Consider the following 23,541-nt stretch of genomic DNA (forward strand, 5'->3'; position numbering starts at 1 on the left):
CGTGTTGACCGAGGTTTGCTCGGGAAGTTGCTTATCGCGTCATCGGCCCGCACGTGGAGCCCACGTTTGGCGACGACCCGTCCATCTTCATTCACATGTGACGAGAGATGGACCCTGAGAAGCTCAACCACTAGCTTCGCATCACCGATCGCGTGAGGTCTTGTGAGCCATGGTCGCAGAATTCCATGGCGAGGGGTTAGTCGTCATGGACTTTGTTCTACGCCATTTGGGTTTCGTATAGAAAGCTTCGACTCGGCCCACGGCGCGGATCCCTGCCACCTCGTCGTCTTCCCCATACCGTCCCCACTCATACCGCCTCATCTATCGCGGGGAGAAGATACGAGAGCGGGCTCTCTCTCCACCTTCTTATACACCGCCTGGTCGCGTTGAACACCATCGCTTTCGCTCTCACCTCCACCTCCGCAATCATGTCAACCCCAGAGATCCCAACGCGTCGACCTACCTACCCTCTCGCTCACGCTTTCCGCCGTAAACCCCGTCGTCTCCCTCTCGTCCTCCGCTTCTCAAAGGGCGCCGTACACGACATCATCCTCATACCCGTGCTCCTCCACTCGCTCTTCACCGTCCTGATCGTATACATCGACACCCGCTATGTGGACAGCATATCCATTCCCGCGACCATCATACCCTCGCTCTCCATAGTAGTCGGTCTGATGCTAGTCTTCCGCAATAGCACCGGCTACGACCGCTTCTGGACCGGCCGCAACTGCCTCACCACAATCGGAACCTGCGTCCGCAACCTCGCTCGGATCTGTCTCGTAAACTCCCGCGACAAAGACGGCCATGCCACGGAAGAAGAAAGAAGGGATACCGAGAATATAGTCCGAGTCCTGGTAGCCGTCTTGTACTCTATCAAACACAACCTCCGCGCGGAGTTCAATATCCCACCTGCGAGTCTGGCTACTCTGCCGCCTCAACCAAGCGTCTACCCGAACCGCTCCCGTCCTGTTTCCAGACGCCCCAGCTACATCGACCGCACTGGTAGTTTCGGTCCGTTCTATCCTCCCATTCTCACAAACAACAGCACGAGTACCACCCCGCTTCTCGGCGGATCGACTGCCACCCTCGAGAACGGCGATGGAACAACACCTATGAAGAAGGACGAATACGTGTCGCTCCTTCCGGAAGGCTTGATGGGCTACGAGGATCAAGGTCTCGGTCTGCCCTTACAACTCACGATCCTGCTAGAAGGCTACATCCGCCGCGGTCACGATAGAGGCTGGTTCCATGCGCCCCTCTCCTCGCAAATGACTGTTCAGCTAAACACTCTTGTTTCTGCGTACGGCACTATGGAGACTATTCACAGCACGCCCATCCCTGTCGCACACCTGATTCACCAGAAGCAGGTCCTGGCGCTGTATGCATGTGTCCTTCCTTTTGCCATTGTCGATGATTACAGGTGGTGGAGTGTGCCCATTGTGGCCATCATTGCGTTCACGCTCTATGGTATTGAGGGTATTGGTGTTCAGTTGGAGGATCCGTTTGGATATGATAAGAATGACATCAAGATGGACGGCATCATTGAGGATACGAGGCAGGAGGTTATGGTGTTGTTGGAGGAGTGGAGGGCGAGTCACGAAGGGAGGGCCATGGGGGGTATGTTCGAGTGTGAGTCGTTTTGCGAGTGAAAATCCAACGACTGGATCTGAAGGAAAAGATGAAGTACGACGAGATAACGAGATGGTCAGCCACGAACTAATGTTTGTTTTGGTCTTTACGAGTTTCCATAGCGTAGATACCCCAGAAGCACAATGGCCAAACGAATGTGTCCTAGACGGAAAGAAAGCTGCAAGCGCGAAGATTTGGTTGACTTTGTTACAATACATTAGCTACCGTTCTTCCGCCCTCCTGTATGTCTTGCTTACTCTTGAACTATAACACATTGCAACATGATCCCCCCACCCAGACCTACATGGAGATCATAACAATCGCTTTGTACACGCCATAACGCCCGGAAATATGCAACTGAGCCCGAAAGGAGAGGTTTCCAAGAGAAAGAAGTTGAAAGATGCAACACGCTCAGTTTGCGGATCAGCTAGTCAAATCGCACCGGAGGGAGAGTCGGTGCTCCACTGTTACTTCGCGCTCCACTGCTGTCGGAATCAGACGGAGGGGAAGTCTCGCGCATGCGGCTGCCGGCTGTTCTTCCCGCACTACCATCGAGCACAAAAGGGCCGGCGTCGTTCCTTGGGGTCATGGGACCGTCCTGTACGCGATCAGGGCTTAGGCCATTGCTGCCGGCAGGATACAGAGGCGATAGTCCCACGTACTCATTCGCACCGTTGACGTTGATGGACACTGGCTGTGTGACTGACGATGTTGGTGGCGTGAGGCGGCGATCGGGCGTCTCTAGTACAGTCTGGTTCTCGATGTTTGTGATCTGATGGTGTAGATCCGTCAAATCAACACCACCGTCTGAATCGGTGCCATTGATCTGGGCGACAGAGGCACGGGGAGTGACGTGACGGTCACCTTGCTCCGCGCTGGCGTGAGGAGCCGTGTCACCGTTGACTACCTCCTCGTCACCCTCCCAATCCTCGAACTCGCCCATGTCTTCTACATCCTCTTCTAGATCTGCGACCGCCCTGCAGTTTGGGCAAAGGAAGTTGGGCCATGTGGGTCCATTGAGAATAGGACGGATACACTTGTAGTGCCAGACGTGGGAGCAGGGTGCTACAAACAGGGACTGACATGGCTGTGCGCTGATTAGTACGGTTAGGTCTCGATACTACGGGAGTACGTACGGCTATGGACATCAAACAAATCGCACATTCAGACGTGTGTGTGGAAGCATTGTCTCCCGTGACCTCCTTCTTGTTCTTGGCAAGTGCGCGTAGTCGTTGATGGGTTTGTTTGCTGTGCGGGTTAGTAGTCGCCTTCTACCGCGCGGACAAATAAACTTACTTGAAAGTATTTAGTCCCTGCTGCCAGCCGCGGTTGCACTCGACGCGAATCTTGACACATCTGAAGATCATCTCCTCGCCGCCACGGAAATCGATGCCCAACTGGATGATGTCGCCATCCTTTATGCGGAAGGGCTTTGACTCGACGTTCGGCTGACTTAGACGGATGTGGTTCAGGAAGGTGCCCGAGGAGCTCTTTACGTCTTTGATATACCAGCTGCCGTCCTTGCACCACAGCTCGCAGTGCTTCCTGCTGACCACCTTGGACTTGAAGCCGATGGCCGCAGCCGACGGGGCATTGGTTTGGACTTCAGGGAGGTTGTCGCGCTCCGAGTATCTTCCTACGCGAAGAATCGCGCTCTCGTCGGGGAGGGTGCGGTTGATGGTGGGGAATATCAGCGAAGGTCTGCCGGCTCGGGGGTCCTGATGCGGGATGAAACGAATCGAGGGGAGGTGCTTGACGGCGCCCGCGCTCTCGGGAGCGCCTTCCATCGGTTGGGCGGTGGCGGGCCCTGGTGTTGAGGTGGGCGTGGGTCCGGTGTTGTTGCGCACTTGCAGTTGGGGCTGAGCCGTCTCGGAACGGGTTCTCGTCATGGTGGGTTTGGGGGTAGTGGGCGGGGAGTCGGTGGAGGGAGGCTGGGGGTGGGTATCGGCCGTGTGGCTCCTCGACAGTGAATCTGGACGGGCGGCCGTGTGTTGGTGGGACGACGAGGCAAAGGCGGGCGAGGCAGGTGGAGTGTGTGTTGAGGCGCGTGGCCGTGTCCCGGTTCGGGAGTCCTCACGTGAAGCGTCGGCTTGGCTGCCGGAGTGCAGGTGCAGGTTTCGGAGGAAGCTGATGCCTCTGTGGACGCCCGTGGGTCGCTGCGAGGGCGAATTGGGGACGGCAGTCGCAACTGTAGGGAGGGCTGGGGTTGTTGTTGTGGTGAACATCACCCCCGTCAGCGGCGCAGAGCGAGGATTAAGGCCTGAAGCTGGCGTGGGCGGGAATGTGAATGCGCGAGTTTCGACAGCGTTTGACAGACGACGCAGTTTGCCCGTTTACAAGAGCACGCATGGGTGGGAGAGTCCGAGACACTGCGGTACTGGGGCAAATGATGAATGCAAATGCACACTGGCAATGGTGCGCGAACAAGGCCAGGGCGGCCTGGACGGGCCAAGCAAACCAGAAGAGGAGCAGGCCGCCTCTAGACTGGCGATGCGGGACTACCAAGAAGACGGACCTCTAGCATGTACTGGTAACAGGGTTCCAGAGTCGACATGATGAAGTCAGCTCTTGTCGGCCGTCGCTACCAGACGCACTGCTGAACGTCACGCGGGACGGTAACAGCTGCCAGGCCCATGCCCATGTCCAGGTCCATGACAAGATGGCAGATGGCAGATGGTGTCTGAAACCCCTCCGCCCTCGTGCTCCATGTGTCTGCATCACGGCGGCGCTTGTCCGACTAAATATAGTTCCCCGCGGATATATGTGAGCATCCAAACCGACATGGCCATGTTAGATAGAGTTCATGCGCTGATCGCAGCGTTGCGGTGTGGGGCCGCCTTCATGGTGTAAGGGATCCGCTGCACTGGGTCTCCGCGCACGTGACATCATGTCATCCGAAGATGGGGAATTTTTCGGAACGCGCGACGGGTGCTGCCCTCACCCACGCCAGAAATGTTAAGACCGCACACGTACCGACCGCTATCCCGGGGACTGTCCAAGACTTCGGCGTCGCTCACACGGTCAGCACCATGCGCAGGCAGACGGAGCCTGGCCACGGCCGTCGCTGAAGAGAGGGTTAGCACTGAGTTCACGTAGCAAGCCGAAGCCATTCTAAACTGCTGTCCAGGATCCCGCCGAACTCGACCAGATCACCACTCTCCCCAATGGCATCCGCGTCGCCACCGAAGCCCTGCCGGGCCACTTCTCGGGTATCGGAGTCTACGTCGACGCGGGCTCGCGGTACGAGAACGATGCACTGCGCGGAGTCAGCCATATCATCGACCGGCTGGCCTTCAAGTCCACACGCTCCACCTCCGGCGACCAGATGATGGAGAAGGTAGAGACACTGGGCGGCAACATACAATGCGCGTCTAGCCGAGAGTCGGTCATGTACCAGTCCGCCACGTTCAACTCCGCCGTTCCCTCCACCGTCGGTGTCCTTGCCGAGACGATCCGGGATCCAATGGTGACAGAAGACGAGGTACAGCAACAGCTCGAGACGGCCGATTACGAGATTGGAGAGATCTGGAGCAAGCCAGAGCTGATCTTGCCGGAGCTCGTACACATGGCAGCCTTCAAGGACAACACTCTGGGCAACCCTCTGTTGTGTCCCAAGGAGCGCCTGCCCTTCATCAACCGCGCCGTTGTCGAGGCATACCGAAAAGAGTTCTTTAAGCCCGACCGGATAGTCGTTGCCTTTGCCGGTGTCAACCACAACGAAGCTGTCCGCCTGACAGAAGAGTACTTTGGCGACATGGAGAAGGGCACCGGCCCATCGCTCATCGGCCTCGACTCTAACAGTTCAGCTTCTAACAGCGCACCGCAACAGCAGATGTTCACGGCCGATCACCCAACACCCACCGGGGCACCACCGCAGACCTCGAAACTCCTCTCAAAGATACCTTTCTTCAAGAACCTCTCCACATCGGCTACCTCCAACGCCTCCGTAAACACATCACTCGACCTCAACTTCCCGCCGATAGATACATCGCTACCCTCACAGTACACTGGTGGCTTCCTCACACTACCGCCGATCCCACCACCAGCAAACCCCATGCTCCCCCGCCTGTCGCACATCCACCTCGCCTTCGAAGCCCTCCCCATCTCCTCGCCCGACATCTACGCCCTCGCGACCCTACAAACACTGCTCGGAGGTGGCGGCTCCTTCAGTGCAGGTGGCCCAGGAAAGGGAATGTACTCGCGTCTCTACACCAACGTACTGAACCAGCACGGATGGGTAGAATCCTGCGTGGCCTTCAACCACAGCTACACTGATAGCGGCCTCTTCGGCATCGCATCCTCATGCGCCCCCTCGCACGTCACCCAAATGCTCGAAGTCATGTGCCGCGAACTCAAATCGCTCGGCGACGAAACCGGCTATTCCGCCCTCAACGACGTCGAAGTCCAACGCGCGAAAAACCAACTCCGCTCCTCGCTCCTCATGAACCTCGAAAGCAGAATGGTGGAGCTAGAAGACCTCGGCAGGCAAGTCCAAGTCCACGGCCGCAAAGTCGGCGTCAAGGAGATGTGCAAGAAGATTGAGGATGTTACCGTCAAGGACCTGAGGAGAGTGGCCCGTCACGTTTTCGGTGGCCAGGTAAAGAACATTGGAGGAGGATCTGGAGCGCCGACTGTTGTGCTGCAAGAGGGTGAGCAGGAGGGGCTCAAGAGGAAAGATTTCACCTGGGATGATATACAGACGAGGATTGCGAGGTGGAAGCTTGGCCGTAAATAGAGAACTATGGGAATGACGAGGCTTGGCTGGGGATGGCATTGTAAACGCTGTACTTGTATGATAGGAGTGGGACGAAAAGATGAATATCATGATTACCCCGTGGACCTCATACATGAAGATAGCTATTGGTAGCATGGGATATGTGAGACTTCTTTCGCTTTCAGCTTGCATTGGACTCACTGCAGTCTCAACCAAGTGTGTCTAGCCACCTCGTACAAGGAACAGGCTGAACAGGTCTGAAGACTACACTAGTATAAAACACGCACATTGGAAGAATCTAGCGGTAATGTAGGCTCTAGGGTGTTCATCCTTCCAATTGATTAAAGTGTAGCAAGTTTTCGAATTACGGATAATGATACTACTCTACTCATCATCCGAGCAAGAAGAGGAGGTGATCAAAGGAGACGTGTGAGCAAATGTCCTCCTCCGTTCGTCTCCCTCCCTTATTAACAGCCGTAATCTCATTTGAACCATGATCCTTCTCCGTTGTCATGAAATCATCAAACCGCATCTCCTTATCCGCTTTTCTACTGGCCGCCCGTATGTCATTCCAGGAATTCAGACCGTTGCCCTCTTTACACCTGCGTCATGATGCTTTGTAATCCAATATCCGTGTCCTCTTCGATCTCGGTAGTCGCGACCTCTGCGGTCTTGATCACGGCTTCCAGCTTATGAATAGCAGGGACGTTAAGAGCAACAAGATCGGGTGTGTGCGTCTCGGCAGCTTCTTCCGTGATCGCAACGCCTTCCACTACGACTTCCTCTTCCTCTTCAGTCGTAAATGAGTATACCGAGAACTCAGAGTCGGTGCTGCTGTTGTTTCCCGACGCTGGATCACTGGGCGCCGTGGCATGTGCGGTCACATTTTCGAAGCCACCCGTGTACGTTCCGTTCTTGACTTCATTGCGCTCTTTCTGCTTCCGAACGCGACGCAAAGCTCCGAGATCAAATTCGCCTACAGGCGGAGAACCGGTGTTGTCGCGAACTGTGCCAGTCCGTGGGAGCGGAAGAGTAATGTTAGAGCCTTCGGAGCTGGATTCTCGGTTTGGGCGGAAGATACCCTGGACGGCGGATTTGAGACCTTGAGGTGTGAGGAGACTGGATCCGCGAGAAAGGGAGCGGGCAATATCCACGGACGATCGACGACCCATCTTGTAGAACCGTCGGCGGGGGCGGCGCTGAGCCGAGATCTCATCCATGTCAGTTTGCGTTGTCTTGAACGTTGCTTCGCTTGAATCGGTTGTGTTGGAAGAGGCGGTAAGTGGTGAGCCTGCAGATGTAGCGAAAGAATTGGAGTTGGGCAATGTCGATGGGGATGTGCCTAGAGTTGTGGAGGACGGTAGTGGCTGCGCTCGAGTGCCGATGGTACGCATGATGTGTGCTGATTTTGTCGGAAGCTCCTTCATGTCTTCGCGTGTCATGGGCGGGAACTCTGCGTTGAGTACCGCTTGGAAGGGGATGTACATTCGTTCTCGATAGTACGGGCGACAGGTGTGGCAGGCTCTTACGTTGCATCCCATGGGCTTCTGTGGCTGGTCAGTAGTCTGTTTACTGACTTCAATACATCAGAAAGTACTCACTGCGTTCATGTCAGGCATACTGTTGAAGGCTCCGTCGGTGCTATATGGCGCCTTAGCCATGGCAGCGGTGAGTCTAGAGACGACATCGCTGGCTTGAGCGGCTTGTTGCGTGTCCAAAATGACCTGTTGGAGCTCAAGCTTCAGGCCCTTGAGCTTGTTCAATTGCTTGTCGGTGTAATGTCCGCTCTCCGCTGTGATAATGATACTCTCGCCCAACCCAATCTTTTCCAACTCCTGGCGTAACGCAGACTTCACTGGCTCGATGCTGTCCTGATCCCTTGCTAGTAGAGTGCGGAGAAGACGAGGTTCGCAGTCCTGTCTGCACTCGTACAGGAACCCGATGGATGGCGAGCGCCCGCAGACGCCGCAGTGCTGCTCCTGACCGAAAACGCGGTCCATGTCCAGGTGGGTACAGTTGGGGACTCGCAGGCGTTTCCCCATTGTGAAGGTCCGGTCGAGGTGAATACCGTGAGACAGATACCGCGGGTTGGTAGGTTCGCAATCGCTGACGATCGGCTGTATGTAGACCTCAAGTCGCCAGGAGGGGACACGCGACAATTGATCCACAGAAAGTAGGACCAAAGGTGGGCGGACGGAAGAGCGTGGCAGTTGAAGTTGCTGTTCCGAGACAATGACAGGGCAGGTGCACTCACGCTAGACTGCGAGGAGTGAGTGAAGGCGTGGACCCTAAGACAGCGGCGGCGTAGCAAGAGCGACCTCGGAAACTCGTCTCTAATCAGCTCGTAATTTTTTGAGCAAGACTGAAGGAAGAGGGCAGTCGAAACCAATTAAGTCTTTTGGAAACGGCCGTTCACACGAGTTGTCACCCGCTGGCCATGCTCCACTTGGCGGCTTTGCACGTTGCGGGTTTGGCCTGACCTCGTGGGTACCCGATTTTACCAATGTAGAAGCCCTCTGACGGTCTTTGCACGTGCCTTGACTGTTTGTTGTTGTTGTCTCGCAATACAAACGACGAAATGAAATGAACGAAAGCGCTTTGACGACGCTTTGGAGCAGGACAAAGAAAAGAAAGCCACCGTGAGCGAAGAAGGCCATGCGGGGCGAGATCAGGCCAGGTGGAATGCCAGGACGTGATGCCATGTGAGGGGTAGGAAATGAGAGGCGAGGGCGTTTACGAAGAAGTTTGGGGTCGTACAAACAATGTGTCTAATTCAACATTGTGGCACCTCGACGCATGTCATCTTAAGGCATAGATGATAAGTCACGGCTACATCTAGATCATTGAGAGTCGACTTGATATCTTACCCCAGCGAAAAGAAGATGGCTCCCACGAGGGATGGTGATGATGTCGTCGGCTTTTGAAGGGACCAGGATCAGTCAGCGATAAGAGCTCAGGGAAATCACTTCACGATCGACAACGACAGCGTAAGGGTCCCTTACCGCGATGAACCCTGCGCATGACTGTACTCGCCATCGCCCACGTAAATCACGATTGTCGCTGGGTGCAGAGCCTGTAATGAGCCGTGGGAGCGACTCTCGAGCCTGCTCGGTGCAAACAAGTGCTGGCGGCGGCTTCCGACGCGCTGCCATCCGCCAAAAGCATCAGGCGAACGCGCCCTCGGCATGCCGTGTAGCTCAGCTTCATCAGCTTTCCTGCAGAGAGTATGCAGATATCGCAGGCTGGAACTGAGGAAGTTGGCTGAGCACTATCATCCTCACCCATAGCCGAAACCGAGGTCGTGTTGTTGTGCCAGACCACGCGCTTCCGCATCTTGGGCTCGGCGCTAGCAGCACGGAGCACCCAAGTCGTCCGAGGTGTTTACACTTCATCCCCAGCCATCCCGACGCCTGGCCAGCTCGTCAACCCTCCCCCACAAAACACCTCGTCGACCGCAGCCCCATCTCCCACACGCGCCCATCCGCTGTCTGCTGCTGTCGCATCGCATTGAGGCGCCATGTCGGTCAAATTCGAGAAGGAGACGACGACCAAGGCGACGGCCGCCGTTGCCGACGCTGCGAGCAAAGTCAAGGATGGCGACCTCATGCACGAGCTCGGCCAGGCCCTCACCAAAGGCGGCGGTCCCAATGGATATCTCGCTGTGAGTCTTGTGCGACGAAACATGTGACGAGCCCTTCACTGACGGCACGCGCGCCAGGCCTACCTGAAGCAGCTGCAGAGTAACCCATTGCGCACCAAGATGCTGACATCGGGCACCCTCTCTGGCCTCCAAGAGTTCCTCGCATCGTGGATCGCCCATGACAGGAGCAAGTCGGGCCACTACTTCACCTCGCGTGTTCCCAAGATGGCTATCTACGGTGCCTTGATCAGCGCGCCCCTTGGACACGTCCTGATTAGCGCTCTCCAGAAGGTCTTCCAGGGGCGCAAGAGCTTGAAGGCCAAGGTCCTGCAGATCCTCTTCAGCAACTTGATCGTGAGTCCTGACCCGAACGGCCGTCAATCGTCAGCACGTCGCTAACAGTCGCAGATCTCGCCCATCCAGAACAGCGTCTACCTCGTCTCCATGGCCCTCATCGCGGGCGCTCGCACCTTCCACCAAGTCAAGGCGACCGTCAGGGCCGGTTTCTGGCCTGTCATGAAGGTCAGCTGGATCGTCTCGCCCATCTCGCTGGCATTCGCCCAGCAGTTCCTGCCCGAGACCACCTGGGTGCCTTTCTTCAATATTGTCGGTTTCATCATCGGCACCTACATCAATGCGCACACCAAGAAGAAGAGGTTAGCCGCTCTCAGGCGAAAGCACTACGGCGACGGCAGCGGCAGGAGTGTGGGTCCTAGTTCGCGCCCTGGCTCGCGCCCTGGTTCGCGTCCTGGCTCCGTCAGCGGAAGGCCTGTCGACGAGTACGGTCGTCCTGACGACCGCCCACGCTACTAAATGTCAGGGCTGGTAATGACAGCGCGATAGTCCGGATTCCTGTTCGCTGTTATATACCGATCAGCCGTGGCAACCCCAGCGGCTAAGAATGAGGCATCACCCGTCTTTGTTCATGTGTTACGACAAACTCGGGGAACGATATTCGGCTACCAGTCAGGCGCTTCACCATCTAGTGCGCTTTCATTTTCGCTCCCCTTTACGTGCTCTGTATATCCCATCTGTTTTCCTGCTCGATCATTGGAGCCGCGACTGGCGTTCGTTGCGCTCTTCGCTAAATAAATACTACTATTTTCACCTAGCCTTCGACCCGTGTCACCTCCATCATGTCGTCCTCGCGTCTAATCCCCACAAGGCATGTCTCCGTTAGTACTGACACTTGTTAGGCTGAGTGAGAAGCGGCGCCGAAAGCCGCCCACCTACCAGCGCCAGCACATCCGTTCCAGCAGCCAGTGTTTTGCAACTTTGCGTTACGTTCGCCTATACGGTACCACGCGACCTTGGCCCATGGGCATGGCGCGCAGCTGTCAGATCAAAGAAAACCTTCGGGTTTCCAGTATCGACCCAATGGTATACCACTTGGCCCGTAGCCCAACGAACCCCGACCCAGATCTTTGGCTTGCCCATGACAAACAATACGTGATAGCGTTTGCATCACGTTCGCATCAACCAGGATTCGTGCTCCATGCTGACTCTCCGAACGGAGAAGCTGCCGCCAACGACTACGTCGCGCCGGCTGGAAGCAGCCATCATCCGCTTCGGCCTCCCGCTCGACCCAACTATAAAACAGCAATGGAACTACCCTCCCGCAGAGGTTCGATCAATTCTTGATTCTTTGTCCTTTTGCCAAGACTCTCGGACCTTTACATCACTCTCACTACTCAATGACGCTCGGCTCTCCTGATCAATTTGCGTTGTTGCCGTATGGTGATCGTTTCTTTGGCGGAGCAGCGCTTGCTCGCTCGAGGTCCTACCCCTCTGATTCTGAACCAGATCTCTACATCCCTTTCGAGCCTAATGATTATCGTCCACCGCTATCGAGCGTCGCTGTCCGACTTCAAGATCCCTTCCTGAGGTGCGACAGGAATCTTGGATGGAACATTGATTGGGCAGTCGCATTCATCGTTGATCGACTAGAACAGAACTGGGCTGACGCAGCCGAGAAATTGAAGAACATTCGGATACGGGCTGCGACACTTGAGAGGGACGGGCTAGTCCAGGAGATCCCATATCGTATCTTCAACAAGCTCGATGAAGTACTCTTTGCCGGTCATCTGAAAAATGCAGTCTTCCTCGATTTTCACACCCTGGGTACCGACGTCTCAGGCGCCACCTACACGCACAGACTAGGACCAAATCCTGAGGTCAAGCGTATCTCTATCGTCTTTAATCTGGACGCGCTCGAATACGCCAAGGCGAAAGACATAGTCGCGGTTCTGATTCATCACATGATACACGCATACCTTCTGGTCGCTTGCGGCGCACAGAAAGAAGACGAGGTGGACTATGGACGCTTGGATCATGGCGTGCATTTCGGTAAGATCATGTTTACTATTAAGAAGCTCTCAGCTGTGCACGGAAGAGAGTTGTCGCCTCTCAACTATGGGCATGGCTCTTCCAACGTTCGCTACGTTGCCGAGGAACACTACAGTCCAAGAAGAAGAGAAGTAATTGAGCGTGAGGACCGGGAGCGATGGTATTGCAGCCACTGCCATAGCATCGTGCAGGGGCCATCCGAGAGCGAAGTGCAGAAGTGGTATGGGAAGGTTTGCAAGCCGCTGTTCGACCAGCCCAAGTGCGTCCGCGAGCCGGAAGTCCAAACGTACAATGAGCGGCGTCATGAGCTCGAGACGAGACGCCGCGCACGCCTTAGACCTTCTGCAAAGTCTGTTGAGTTCATGTACAAGGACAAACCAGTCCTTGTTGATGGAGACAAGATTGAGGAGTTTTTGAGCGTAGTGAGAGCATTCGAAAAGGCGGGTAGCCGCTTTCTGAAGGTACACAAGGAAGTTTCTGAAGACACGTTCGTCCGCTTCCTGGAGTTCCTGCACACTGGCTCCTACCGGCCTGACCCACGCCCATTCGCCGCTGCGGCAGCAGGTCTGGGCATCGAGCGTCGGGGGCCACCCATCATCAAACCCCAAGCAACGGCCAGTGAAGCCTGCGTTCTGACTGACGTAAAATTTGCCAAGCTGGGTACATTGATGGGCTTCGAAGACTGCAAGAGCTATGCTCTCGATCGGATGAACGCCTATGGCATCCTCAACGAAGACCCCGTAGCCGTCCTCAACGAGATCTACAAAGGCTATGAGCCAGACTCTGATCTCAAGGACTGGGCACGAAAGTTCCTCGTCCGAGCGCCAAACACTTCGAACCCAGAGTACCACACTTCGTCAATCAGCCTCACCACCATTGAACCGCCCAATCTTATCAAGCTTGAGAGTCAGCAGAGCTCCCATCGCATGCGCTTTCTCGATGCTATCGAATCCAGTGGAGCATTAGAGAACGATGTCAACAAAGCTCGTGCCGAACTCAAAGCTGCCGGTTGGTACAGCTGGTCTACATTCCTGCCGCATGAACCGCCCAGGCTGCTCACCGAGCGCTCCATGAGCTACTCCGCCCACCCATTGGCCCTCGGTCGCCGTTCGCCACTTCTGCTCGGCCGTGCATCTACACCAGACCCATGGCGCAGCGTCCACGACCTCACCGACCAACTCTCATCCCTAGACATTGATCGTCTGCGTGATTTGGAGCGCGAGAAAGAGCGCGACCGTGAGCGAGTGGAGAAGTTGAGGGACTACGAGCGAGCCAAGTTTAGCGATGTCGAGCATGAGAAACTCAGAAAGCTACGCCGAGAGAAGGAGCGTGAGTTGGAGAGGGAGAAGGAGAAAGTGAAGAGGTTGGAACGGGAGAAGGAGAAGGTTAAGGAGACGCATGCGCAGCTGCAGGCTACGGCGGCGATTGAAGCGCTTTTTGGGAGGAGTGGGCGTGGGTTTGTTGACGATTATGATTGAATTGAGGAAGGATGGAATAATGCTTGGACGTTAGGTTGATGTTCTGGGATGTTCGACTACATTTGGCGCACGAAGACGGGACAATGCGTCTTACTTCATTGCCGTACATGGCTGTGGATAATTATGTTTTCCCGAATGAGCCTCGAATATGCCTTAAAATTTGGCCTCACGCAGCTCTGACTGGTAAACGAAAGCAGTGCCTACTACATGCCAGTCAGGACTATAACAAGGCACATCAGATGTGTGACCTTGATTCCTCTGGCACCGGCATTCCAATACTATTGCAGCTCCATATTTTCCAAACCAGCGATGGGAGGCAACTTGTGGTTTGTGGCCTTCCTGGGGCACAACCACATCCCACTTGTCCCCGCTTCCGCTAATCGCTGTTCTCATGAATCCCATCATGTTTGTCCTGGAAAACATTGACCACTTTTCATCATGAAGTTGTTTGTACATACGGTCGATCGTAAACTCAGAAGGTGGGTCTACATCATGTAGTTTCTCTTTCTCACAGCCGGGTGTTACCATCGTCAGATCAGACATGTCGGCCCAGGATCGAATATGAGCCTTGCCAAAAAGGGCCTTGTTCTTTTTGAGTAGACTCTTGACCTGTCCTTCGACCGATTCTTTGTGCGATCTGGAGTATTCGAGGTAATCCTGCAGCGCCCCCAAACAGCCTGTTTCCCGCCCCATCGCTAAGATGATCCACTTTGCCGCCCGCCTGGTAATATAGTCGCCTCTAACCGTTTGGTGTAAGGGGGACCACCAGTCGAAAGACATGATGGAGAGATTCCTGATGTCGAGAGCCCGACTCTCTCGTTTGGCCTTCCGAGCTCTTACGAAGGCAGATTGTTGAATCTCCAGACGGTTCAAGCCAAGTACATTACAAAGTGATTCGATGAAATTCCATGCATGTGTAGCTTCAGGAATCTCACCTCCGTACTGATTTCGTAGCACATCCAATAGTAACTCGGTGGGTGATTTGGTGTAATCCGGTGAAATCGGGTTAGATGAATGTATGACATTGCTTGCGATTCCCAGCAGAGCGTACACGCTGTCATGTTTAAGCGTGCACTGAGATGCGGAAAAAGATCGTAACAAGGACGGCAATGTCATTGATTCCGCAAACGCTTTACAGGAATCGTGTTTATCAAAACGACACATTGTCTGATAGTTCGTCCTGTAACGCAACAGAACACTCCCAGGCGTGTCCCATATAAGAGGGTATCGGGGTTTACTACGCGAGGAGAGTTCAGCCATGGCCCAAACAGTCTGACGAAGGTCGCTGGCTTTGACACGGCATCTACCCCACCACACATGCAAATCCATAGGCAAGAGGAATTCTTGTATGACCCACACGCGTGACCAGTATGGTCGGTTCAGAAGATCTGTTAGCGCTTTGCGTGTCTCATTTTTACTAAGACCAAGGGATTGTCGTGGAGCGGATAACAGTATGGCGGAGTAGACCAGATCAGAGTTGCCGTCCATGTCACCTAACCACGCAATAGTAGATGTGGCGGTCGAGTACAACGCGCGCATTTGGCCGACTTGATGATTTCGCTCGTGAACATCGTGCTGGTTGATACCTTTTCAGCTCGGTCAGCTAACCAACAGTTATCTTCACATCGCATATAATACATACACAACGCATCGATCCATAGCCGACTTCCGCGACCTTCATCCCAAACTCGGAAGCGATGGAGGAAGTTGCAGAGATTCTTGCTGACCTGAACGACGTGCCCGCAGCATTGAATTTCGTCTTGTCCGCCGCCTTGATCCCATGTATACGATAAGGCGATAAACGAAGGTCGCTCGTCGAGATCAGCATGCGTGAGTTCGCACTGAATCTGATCGTCCGGGCCACCAGGCGCTACAGTGAGAAGACGAACAGCCCTTTTGCTTCGATCCAGCTGTGTGTAGCCCAAGGCTGCCATCTCTTCCCAAGCTCTTTCGTGTGATGGTACTGGTGCTGTATCGCAACAGGCTGAAGTTTCTCATTTGATCATCTTAGAGTGAAGAGGCTTAGACACCGATACCCCTGTTATCTTCAAGTGGTACGTATATCTGAGATACTGAGGAGAGGTGAGAGGAAAGAGCGGGGAAGTAAAGAATTGGCTGAGAAGCAGCCAGTGCGATCGCTCGAGGAAGGCATCGCTGCACAGCCCCTCCCACGTCAAGGCTGAGCACTCGAGAATCCCGGCTGCTGGTTTTGCAGTGATGGGACTGCAGTTGGCGAATCGGAAAGTTCTACAAGGATGCGGGGGAAATAAGGCGGATATTTGATTGTTTGTGTCCCGCGACACGATTACAGGAAGTCGCGACTGTCGGTCATCCCCAGGACGGAAGCGCCCCGCATCATGCCCGCAAACCCCGCACAACATTCTACGTATACACAATGACATATTCGTATCAATCACGACACACCCCAGCATTGCTTTACAACTGTTCATGCACGACTGCTACTAGTACCTTTCAGTCCTTCCTCGAAAGCACATAACCTTTAACTTTCACATCACCAACGTCATGACAACTAGTCAAGAGATCAACAACGCGCGCTTCAGCAAAGAAGCACTAGAATGGGATTCGAATGAGAAACACGTAGAGTCAACTTCAAAAGCACTCGAGGCCATCAAGCGCTATGTGCCCGCATTCAAAGATGGAAGCAACAAAGGTATTATCATGCCGCCATCCCACTACGCTCTTGAACTGACGAGCATCACAGATCTCGACGTCCTAGAAATTGGGTGCGGAACTGGCCTGCTTTCCTTCATGCTAGCTCCACACGTACGCAGCCTCATCGGCGTCGACACAGCAGATGGCATGATAAGCGCCTTCGACACCAAGCTTGCGGATCTTCCAACAGACCACCCAAATCTCTGTTCAGTGAACCACTTCCTAACGAACCCGGACTCGCATGAACTGCAAAGCGCAGCAGCGCTCCTTGCTACCCATCGAGGAGAGGCTCCATCGCCGCCTTATTCGTACCGATTTGATCTTGTGGTTTCTCACTTGACGCTACATCATATCCCTTCGATGGCGGAGATCCTTGCGACTATGCACAAGTGCTTGAAGCCTGGAGGTATGGTCGCGCTAACGGATTATGAGGACTTTGGACCGGAGGCTGTGCCGTTTCATCCGATGAGTAAGAGGCCGGGTGTAGAGAGGCATGGAATCAAGAAAAGCGAGATGGAAGAGTTATTATTAGGGACAGGGTTTAATGAGGTGAGGGTCGATGAGGCTTTTGTCCTGCGAAAAGAGGTTGATGCTGAGGATGGGAAGCCAGCGAGAGAGATGGATTTCCCGTTTTTGCTGTGTTTCGGCGTGAAGAGTTGAAGTAGTCGCTGGTAGGTAGGCATTTACGATGGTGCTCGGCAGTGTCTGTAACAGTCCAGATGTGTCCATATCATAGATCTTTCAGCAGGTCGTTCACTGCCTTTGCAGCGAAACGTTTTCGCTCGGCCTCTTCCATGCCCTCGCCCATTTCCTTGATCGCAACCATCTTTTGCATCATGACCTCCAGGTCTTCGACCTCTTTGTCTCCAGGTTCCTGACCTTCATCGTCGTCGAACCCAGCTAGCGCACCTTTCATGCCAAATAGCTCCATGTTCATCTCCGCCTCTTCTGCCGCAAAGCTGCCTTCAAAGCCATCTTCATCCTCGCCCAAGCCCAACCCCGCCATGCTTTCCCATTCCCCAGCCTCAAGCGCTTCCCGCACTCTGTGTATTCCTGTCGCCTCGCCAAACTCGTTCTTGCCCTTCTTCTCTGAGTCGACGTATTCGAAACCATAGTCCATGGCTAGTTCTTCCCAGTCTTCATTGCTTTTCTCAAGGTATGGTGTTATGGATTGCGGCATCGCGACAGCCAAACACACCATGTCACCACCGTATCCACAGGCACGCTCGATGACATCGGAAACGGCCTGCATGGTGTCTTTGATCACTTCCAGATCCTTTGCTTCGACTGGCTTCTTGAAGCAGTATATCCACGCACCGAGCGCGGTGACGACCTCGCGAGCTTCGGGCTTGGTGAATTCGGTGCGCCATTCCGCGACGTTGCTGAGCTCATCGACCCATATGGGAAGATTCGCGGTGTAGTATTTGGTCTCGAGACGCCATTCGTGGGTAAGGCCGGCCGTGGTTTCGGAGGTTTGCTCTGGGGCGGACCCTGTGAGTTCTAAGCCGAGTCAGTAGATGCGCGTAATGCAGAGGGTGTATCAAGTACCCTTCAGCAGTGAAAGTACACCTGCCCCCGGCGCGCCGATGGCGAGGATGCGCCGTGGGCTCTTGATTTCCATATCCATGTTGTGTTGGTTGAAAAAGTGTCGAGTTGCGGAGTTCTCGGGGGTCTCGCCTTTGGACGTGGGGTAGGCGCCCGCCTGCCGCAGGGACTATCAGACATTCGCGACTATGCCCGGTTGCGTTTTCACTCCATATGCCGCCGTTCATTCTTTCAGCACGCGCTACTCTTGGTGATGTGAAAATGTGCATTCATCCCATTCAAAGGTATCATCAAATTTGTGGCTATCCCAATTTTCAGCGTATGTCCAGCAAGAACGATCTGGTTGCATACCTGTCCTTCCCTCCATTGTCTAGTCCTGGCACCAAATGGCGCGTCCTCGCTGCTGCTGCGCTTCCAGTAGCATGCTCTCTGCTTATGTTGTCTTTTCGCCCGTAACTTTCGGCTCGTTCAGCGACCACCGCCGCGAGTGCTGGCCCTGGCCCTGTTGACTGTGGCCCTTCCACGCGCAAGACCGACACCGCGACCCCTTGTGCCTCTTGATCGGAACATGGGTGCGTTCCTGTGACCTGTCAGTGCCTGTCTCCTTCCAATAAGGCATAAGTCTTACCTCAACATGTCTGGGACGATGAAGTATCGCACATGGCTTCCTCGAATGTATACTTGTTCGAGATGTGAGACGCGGCCGTCGCGGGCGGTTACAGTGATGTCTTTCAGCTGTACGTTCATGTTGTCCTCGGCTGTAGCTGGTTAGCACAGCGCCTAAGAGCTAAGAGAGATACGGGGACGTACCTTCAATCAGCTTGCCGCGGTAGACTTCGCCAGATGTGATTTCAAGTGTGACAATGTGACCCTGGGACCTGTTAGCGCAGGCTCAAGTACTGTTAGAGTCATTGACGGTGAACGTACTGCTGCCTCGTTGAGGAGCTTGATTGGGATGCCGATAGTGCTCGTCATTTTGGTTGTATTGATTCTCGTCCAATTTGACTGGTATTACTAGTTGAGTCCTTCGCGTGTTCGAAGCCGTAGGATGGTGGTAGATCGCAACAAGTGAAGACTTCGTGTCGTGGTCGCAAATCGCGATCGGGGCGCGATTGTGTTTCGTAGATTTCGTCGCCTTCTCGGTACGCAGGAGTCGTCGGTAACAGTGCACGGCGCAGTCTTGGGTGTCGTGGGTGCAGAGCGCGTGCGCGGTGCTAATATCGCTGTCTACAGAAAGTTGAGGTTGAGCTTGGACCATGCCTTAGTCATCATGCCATCCCTCTCTGCTGCCTGCTCCTCATCAAGAACTCGATGTCTGTTCAAGCTACACCCTATCAAGTTGCGTCCATCTCATATAGCACGTTGTCATGTGTTTCAGTATATATTCCTCATGTCTATGATACCAGATTCTCTCCTCTCCATGACATAGCCGTACGCTCCACAGCAGCCCAGCGAAAACTGTCGGAGCTCTGTTGAACACTAATACCACTCTGTATCTTCGATTGAATAAACGTATAAGCAGGCTAAGCGGAGTTCGTTGGTACTGATTGCAGCGGTCGGTCTCGAGAGTTGCTCGGAACGATATCGGAACCGTCGGAAATAACATCTCTGGAAAAGCAGCGCGCAACAAGCGCGTCACCATCCAGTTCCACCATCGCAATTATACCACGCTGCATTCCAAATGAACATCTCGGGCACTTTAAACGTCTTCCGGCTGATTTGGAATCCGACTCTTTGTCTCCCGCAGCATACAGTGTCAACATTCAATCATCTACCCATTCCCCTGTCGAAAGCCTTTAGGAAGGATGGGGTCAACGAGCAGAAAGAGGTAGACATCCAAGCTGTTGTGCTCGACAAAGACAATTGTTTTGCTGTTCCACACACCGATGAGATTCACAGGCCATATGAAGTACTACTATGCGCCTTTCCCGCCCAGAACGTTACTAATCACCATTTTAGGATCATTTCCAGCGCCTGCGACGCGCTTATCCAGGCTCAAAACTCTTGATAGTGTCTAACACAGCTGGCACATCATCCGATAAGAATTATGCCCAGGCCGATGTCTTGGAGGCCAACACCGGTGTCAAAGTGTTGCGACATACCACCAAGAAGCCTGGCTGTAAGGAAGAGGTTATGGCTTACTTCAGGGCGCATCCGGATTCTGGTGTGACTAGACCAGATCAAATTGCAATAGTAGGAGATCGCCTGTCTACGGACGTCATGATGGCAAACCTCATGGGTGGATATGGGGTATGGGTCAGAGATGGAGTACAGGGACGGGGTTTTGTAAGTGACTTGACGAAGTCGCGAATAATGTCTTCGAGGCTAACGAAACTATAGTTTGCGAGAGTTGAGGATAGGCTGCAGAGCTTCCTCTTCAGGAGAGGATACGCTGCGCCTGATCCTAGCCTGAATCAGTTCGAGTAATGCATTAGGTAGCAGGGCCGTATTGAGCAGGAAGAATGCGTATCTGCTTGTTGACGGACGATTCAAATCCGAGCGGTAAACCACAACTTCTTCTGCTGAATTTCATCGTGGAGATCTCCGAGGTCTTTCGTTCTGCATCACTACGAGATACACATAGAAGCCTAGCGATGTTATCAAAACAGCGCCTATTGCAGGAGTCTGTTCGGTTCCAATACGCGCTATCTGTACATCTTCAATGCTCTGTTGTAATGTCGCGGTCACAACCCAAGCAGCGATTGGTGGGTTTTCCCTTGCAAGCGACACACTTCCTAACCACAAACCTTAAACGATGCTGTAGTGAGCATCCTTCACCAGCCTTCGCTAACATCGACAGAAAAGTCTATTTAACAGAACCAATCCTACGCTTAGTATGTAAGTCCCTGCGTGCTCGGCTGGCCCCGCACTCGAATCCTACGGAGGGCCTAACCTCAGACCTTCCCCATCTGAGTTCACCTCCGTCCAGGCTCGACAATCTGTCAACGCCAAAGCCCAGAGCAGATAGATAAGCAGTCCTGTCTCGATACTATCTACTACAAAGTGCATCTAGCTCCAGCAGACTCGCTACGTAGGATCGGGCCGCTTGTCAATAGATTCACCTGTATTTTCTAAGCTATGCTGCATGTCAGCATGAACGGCACTCCGCCGGACTGCATTGCATGCCGGTCTATGTCACTTCAGTTTACGCCCCAGAATCCTAGCCTGCGATTAGGATAGCCTAGTTCAATACTTTGAACCGGGCGACAAAGAATACGCCTTACGCCCTGACGACCTAATAGAAGCGTGTGTTCAAAGATGAAGGAATTGCTATAAGAACGGGTCTTCTTCGTCTCGAACAGCTCCTTCCCATCACCAATCATTTTTCTAATACGCAACAGACCCTTCATAGATTGCAAGAGCTATATACCATACGCCTGTCCTCAGCGATCTTCATCAAGTATGTCATAGTAACGAGTCCCTTCCTTTAGCACGATCTACGATATATATAAGCTTCAATACATATACGCTCGCCTTTACTATGGCTAATTTTACTTAGAACACACCCGCCAACATGGTCACTCACACCACTGTTATCCGCGCAATCATCAGCTTCGGTCTCTTCGCGGCGCCAACAGTTGCCGCTCCAGCAGCAGTTGCCGATCCTGTAGCCCTTGCCGCTCCAGCAGCCCTTGCCGAACCCGCCATCGCCGTAGCAGCAGCAGGTGAATACCTAGGGGTATATTCTCCCATGTAAACAATCTTGGTGAGACAGACACTAACTTCACATATTGATGATTTAGGGCATTAACATGGACGCCTATTGCATAAAGGAGATTGGGCCTCAGTGGAGAGCTCTTCGGTTTGATAGTACATGCAACGGTTGGAAGTGCTGGGATGCGTACACCAATTTCAAGACAGGTGTCAACACCCCTCGGGCATGCGTTAATCAATATGGTGCTGGAGTGTATGCTCGATGCAATGGAGATGCGCTCAGTTGGGGCTGCTATAAGGCATAGACGGACATATACAAACTCACATTCTTCCCGTCGTTTGTGGTTGACATGCCGCTTTCGACTTGATGGCTTTACGTCCCACTGTTTCATGATCCATCTTCAATGAGGACGTTGAAAGGTCTTTCGGATTTCAAAACACATCCATTCTCACGCGTTGTGTATTGGTTACTTGGCGGGTCTTCATTCGCAGCCGTCATTCTGGTTTGTCGCGTTTCCGAATTTGAAGCACGCAAACGTAAGCAAGACTTCTACACAAAGCTTGCAGGGCTGATGACATACGCCAATTTGCCGTATATGCACTGTTTAGCAGCAGAAGGCCAGGATGTGCGCGGACTAATGGAAGAGATGCGGTTTAGGGCGGGGTGCGTAGGGTGATCAGAAAGAGTTCATAGGTGATGCGGGCTTATAATGGTAGCTGTATAACGTCCGGATTTGGAAGACGATATGCTCCAAGGTCGAGAGCCTTGCCACATATGTTTGCGCCTGCTTGTCACTACTTCGGCTACACCAAGCTGCGCCGCATAGTAGCATAAACGATTTTAGACCCACCCCCTTCCCCTCCCTTCCAACGTCTAGCGTACAAGTAAAATGATCTGATTGACAGTTGTGACGTGGCTCGTAATCAATATGCCTGAACGACCTACATGAAGGCGCATGTTCGCAGCAGGAGCAAATTACTGTAAAAACTACCCTTCTTCACCTTGAATAGCTCCCCTCTATAGTCACCCACTCACCGAGCACACAGCAACAATTCTACAGATTTCAAGACCCAGACACAATCTACCTGTTCGCATCAGTCTTCATCGAATACCTAGGTATGTTGCAGTACTGAGATCTTCCCTTTCCCCCAATTGAGACATAGAAACCTATCTCTCTGATTACTGACTTCAACTCGCTCGTGTACAGTCAGCAATATGGTCACCCACACTACAGTTCTCGGTGCCATCATCAGCTTCGGCCTCCTTGCCGTGCCAGCATCTGGCGCCCCAGCAGCGCTCGTCGCCCCAGCTGCTGCTGCAGCGGCAGCTGGCCAGAGACTCGGCGGCATAGACATGCCCCGAGCCTGCCGTGAGCAGTATGATGCGCCTTTGACTGCTGGCCGGGTCGGAAATTCATGCAACGACTGGCGATGCTCAGCTGAAGGCTGGGGCGTCGGTGTAAGCTTGAATGTCGACACTCCTGCAGCATGTACGAGGCAGTACGGCAGCAACGTATATGCTTGGTGCGATGGTGGATGGGACAAGTGGTCTTGCTATAGGGTATAGACGGACAGGAGGTTAACATCAAATTGAGAAATGAAGCCCTCCTATCGTGCTTGATTCATATATCGCAATCGGATCGATGCTTTCATATATCACTGCTTCGTGATATGTACGTAGTAAGGATTGTGAGAATTTGCAAAGCCTGTCGGATGTTTCAGTACGTGCGTTCTAACACCACTCACTTTGATCACTGATATTTGGCGAGTCTTATCACCCTCGAACCGGTGAGTTCTTTTCCCATGTCCACTGAATTTATCGATTCCAGAGGACCCAGCCGAAAGTAAGACTTTGCATGATA

At 53.6% G+C, this 23,541-nt stretch overlaps 9 protein-coding genes across 9 annotated transcripts; 5 read left to right on the forward strand and 4 right to left on the reverse strand.

Annotated features, from left to right (window-relative positions):
* Positions 1-428: 428 nt before the first annotated feature.
* Positions 429-1,649, forward strand: J4E83_002978 (uncharacterized protein; the record flags this gene model as incomplete). The annotated part of the gene is made up of 1 exon (XM_049329918.1): positions 429-1,649. One exon carries the CDS (start codon positions 429-431, stop codon positions 1,647-1,649), a length of 1,221 nt encoding a protein of 406 aa, XP_049190414.1.
* Positions 1,650-2,056: 407 nt separating this feature from the next.
* Positions 2,057-3,518, reverse strand: J4E83_002979 (uncharacterized protein; the record flags this gene model as incomplete). Its single annotated transcript, XM_049329919.1, has 3 exons — positions 2,057-2,716; positions 2,766-2,877; positions 2,926-3,518. 3 exons carry the CDS (start codon positions 3,516-3,518, stop codon positions 2,057-2,059), a joined length of 1,365 nt encoding a protein of 454 aa, XP_049190415.1.
* A 1,063-nt stretch (positions 3,519-4,581) lies between these two features.
* Positions 4,582-6,364, forward strand: J4E83_002980 (uncharacterized protein; the record flags this gene model as incomplete). The annotated part of the gene is made up of 2 exons (XM_049329920.1): positions 4,582-4,704; positions 4,757-6,364. 2 exons carry the CDS (start codon positions 4,582-4,584, stop codon positions 6,362-6,364), a joined length of 1,731 nt encoding a protein of 576 aa, XP_049190416.1.
* A 575-nt stretch (positions 6,365-6,939) lies between these two features.
* Positions 6,940-8,385, reverse strand: J4E83_002981 (uncharacterized protein; the record flags this gene model as incomplete). Its single annotated transcript, XM_049329921.1, has 2 exons — positions 6,940-7,890; positions 7,945-8,385. The coding sequence occupies 2 exons, from the start codon at positions 8,383-8,385 to the stop codon at positions 6,940-6,942; spliced, it is 1,392 nt and encodes a 463-aa protein (XP_049190417.1).
* Positions 8,386-9,860: 1,475 nt separating this feature from the next.
* Positions 9,861-10,796, forward strand: J4E83_002982 (uncharacterized protein; the record flags this gene model as incomplete). The annotated part of the gene is made up of 3 exons (XM_049329922.1): positions 9,861-10,004; positions 10,062-10,337; positions 10,392-10,796. 3 exons carry the CDS (start codon positions 9,861-9,863, stop codon positions 10,794-10,796), a joined length of 825 nt encoding a protein of 274 aa, XP_049190418.1.
* An 881-nt stretch (positions 10,797-11,677) lies between these two features.
* Positions 11,678-13,807, forward strand: J4E83_002983 (uncharacterized protein; the record flags this gene model as incomplete). The annotated part of the gene is made up of 1 exon (XM_049329923.1): positions 11,678-13,807. One exon carries the CDS (start codon positions 11,678-11,680, stop codon positions 13,805-13,807), a length of 2,130 nt encoding a protein of 709 aa, XP_049190419.1.
* Positions 13,808-16,330: 2,523 nt separating this feature from the next.
* J4E83_002984 (uncharacterized protein) lies at positions 16,331-17,140 on the forward strand (the record flags this gene model as incomplete). The annotated part of the gene is made up of 2 exons (XM_049329924.1): positions 16,331-16,478; positions 16,530-17,140. The coding sequence occupies 2 exons, from the start codon at positions 16,331-16,333 to the stop codon at positions 17,138-17,140; spliced, it is 759 nt and encodes a 252-aa protein (XP_049190420.1).
* Positions 17,141-17,210: 70 nt separating this feature from the next.
* On the reverse strand, positions 17,211-18,107 carry J4E83_002985 (uncharacterized protein; the record flags this gene model as incomplete). Its single annotated transcript, XM_049329925.1, has 2 exons — positions 17,211-17,980; positions 18,029-18,107. The coding sequence occupies 2 exons, from the start codon at positions 18,105-18,107 to the stop codon at positions 17,211-17,213; spliced, it is 849 nt and encodes a 282-aa protein (XP_049190421.1).
* Positions 18,108-18,493: 386 nt separating this feature from the next.
* SMD3 (small nuclear ribonucleoprotein Sm D3) lies at positions 18,494-19,000 on the reverse strand (the record flags this gene model as incomplete). Its single annotated transcript, XM_049329926.1, has 4 exons — positions 18,494-18,605; positions 18,654-18,783; positions 18,836-18,896; positions 18,953-19,000. The coding sequence occupies 4 exons, from the start codon at positions 18,998-19,000 to the stop codon at positions 18,494-18,496; spliced, it is 351 nt and encodes a 116-aa protein (XP_049190422.1).
* Between the last annotated feature and the right edge of the window lie 4,541 nt (positions 19,001-23,541).

The sequence above is a fragment of the Alternaria metachromatica genome, assembly GCF_023757995.1.
Source record: "Alternaria metachromatica strain BMP 0045 chromosome Unknown scaffold_5, whole genome shotgun sequence".
Taxonomy (NCBI): Eukaryota; Fungi; Ascomycota; class Dothideomycetes; order Pleosporales; family Pleosporaceae; genus Alternaria; species Alternaria metachromatica.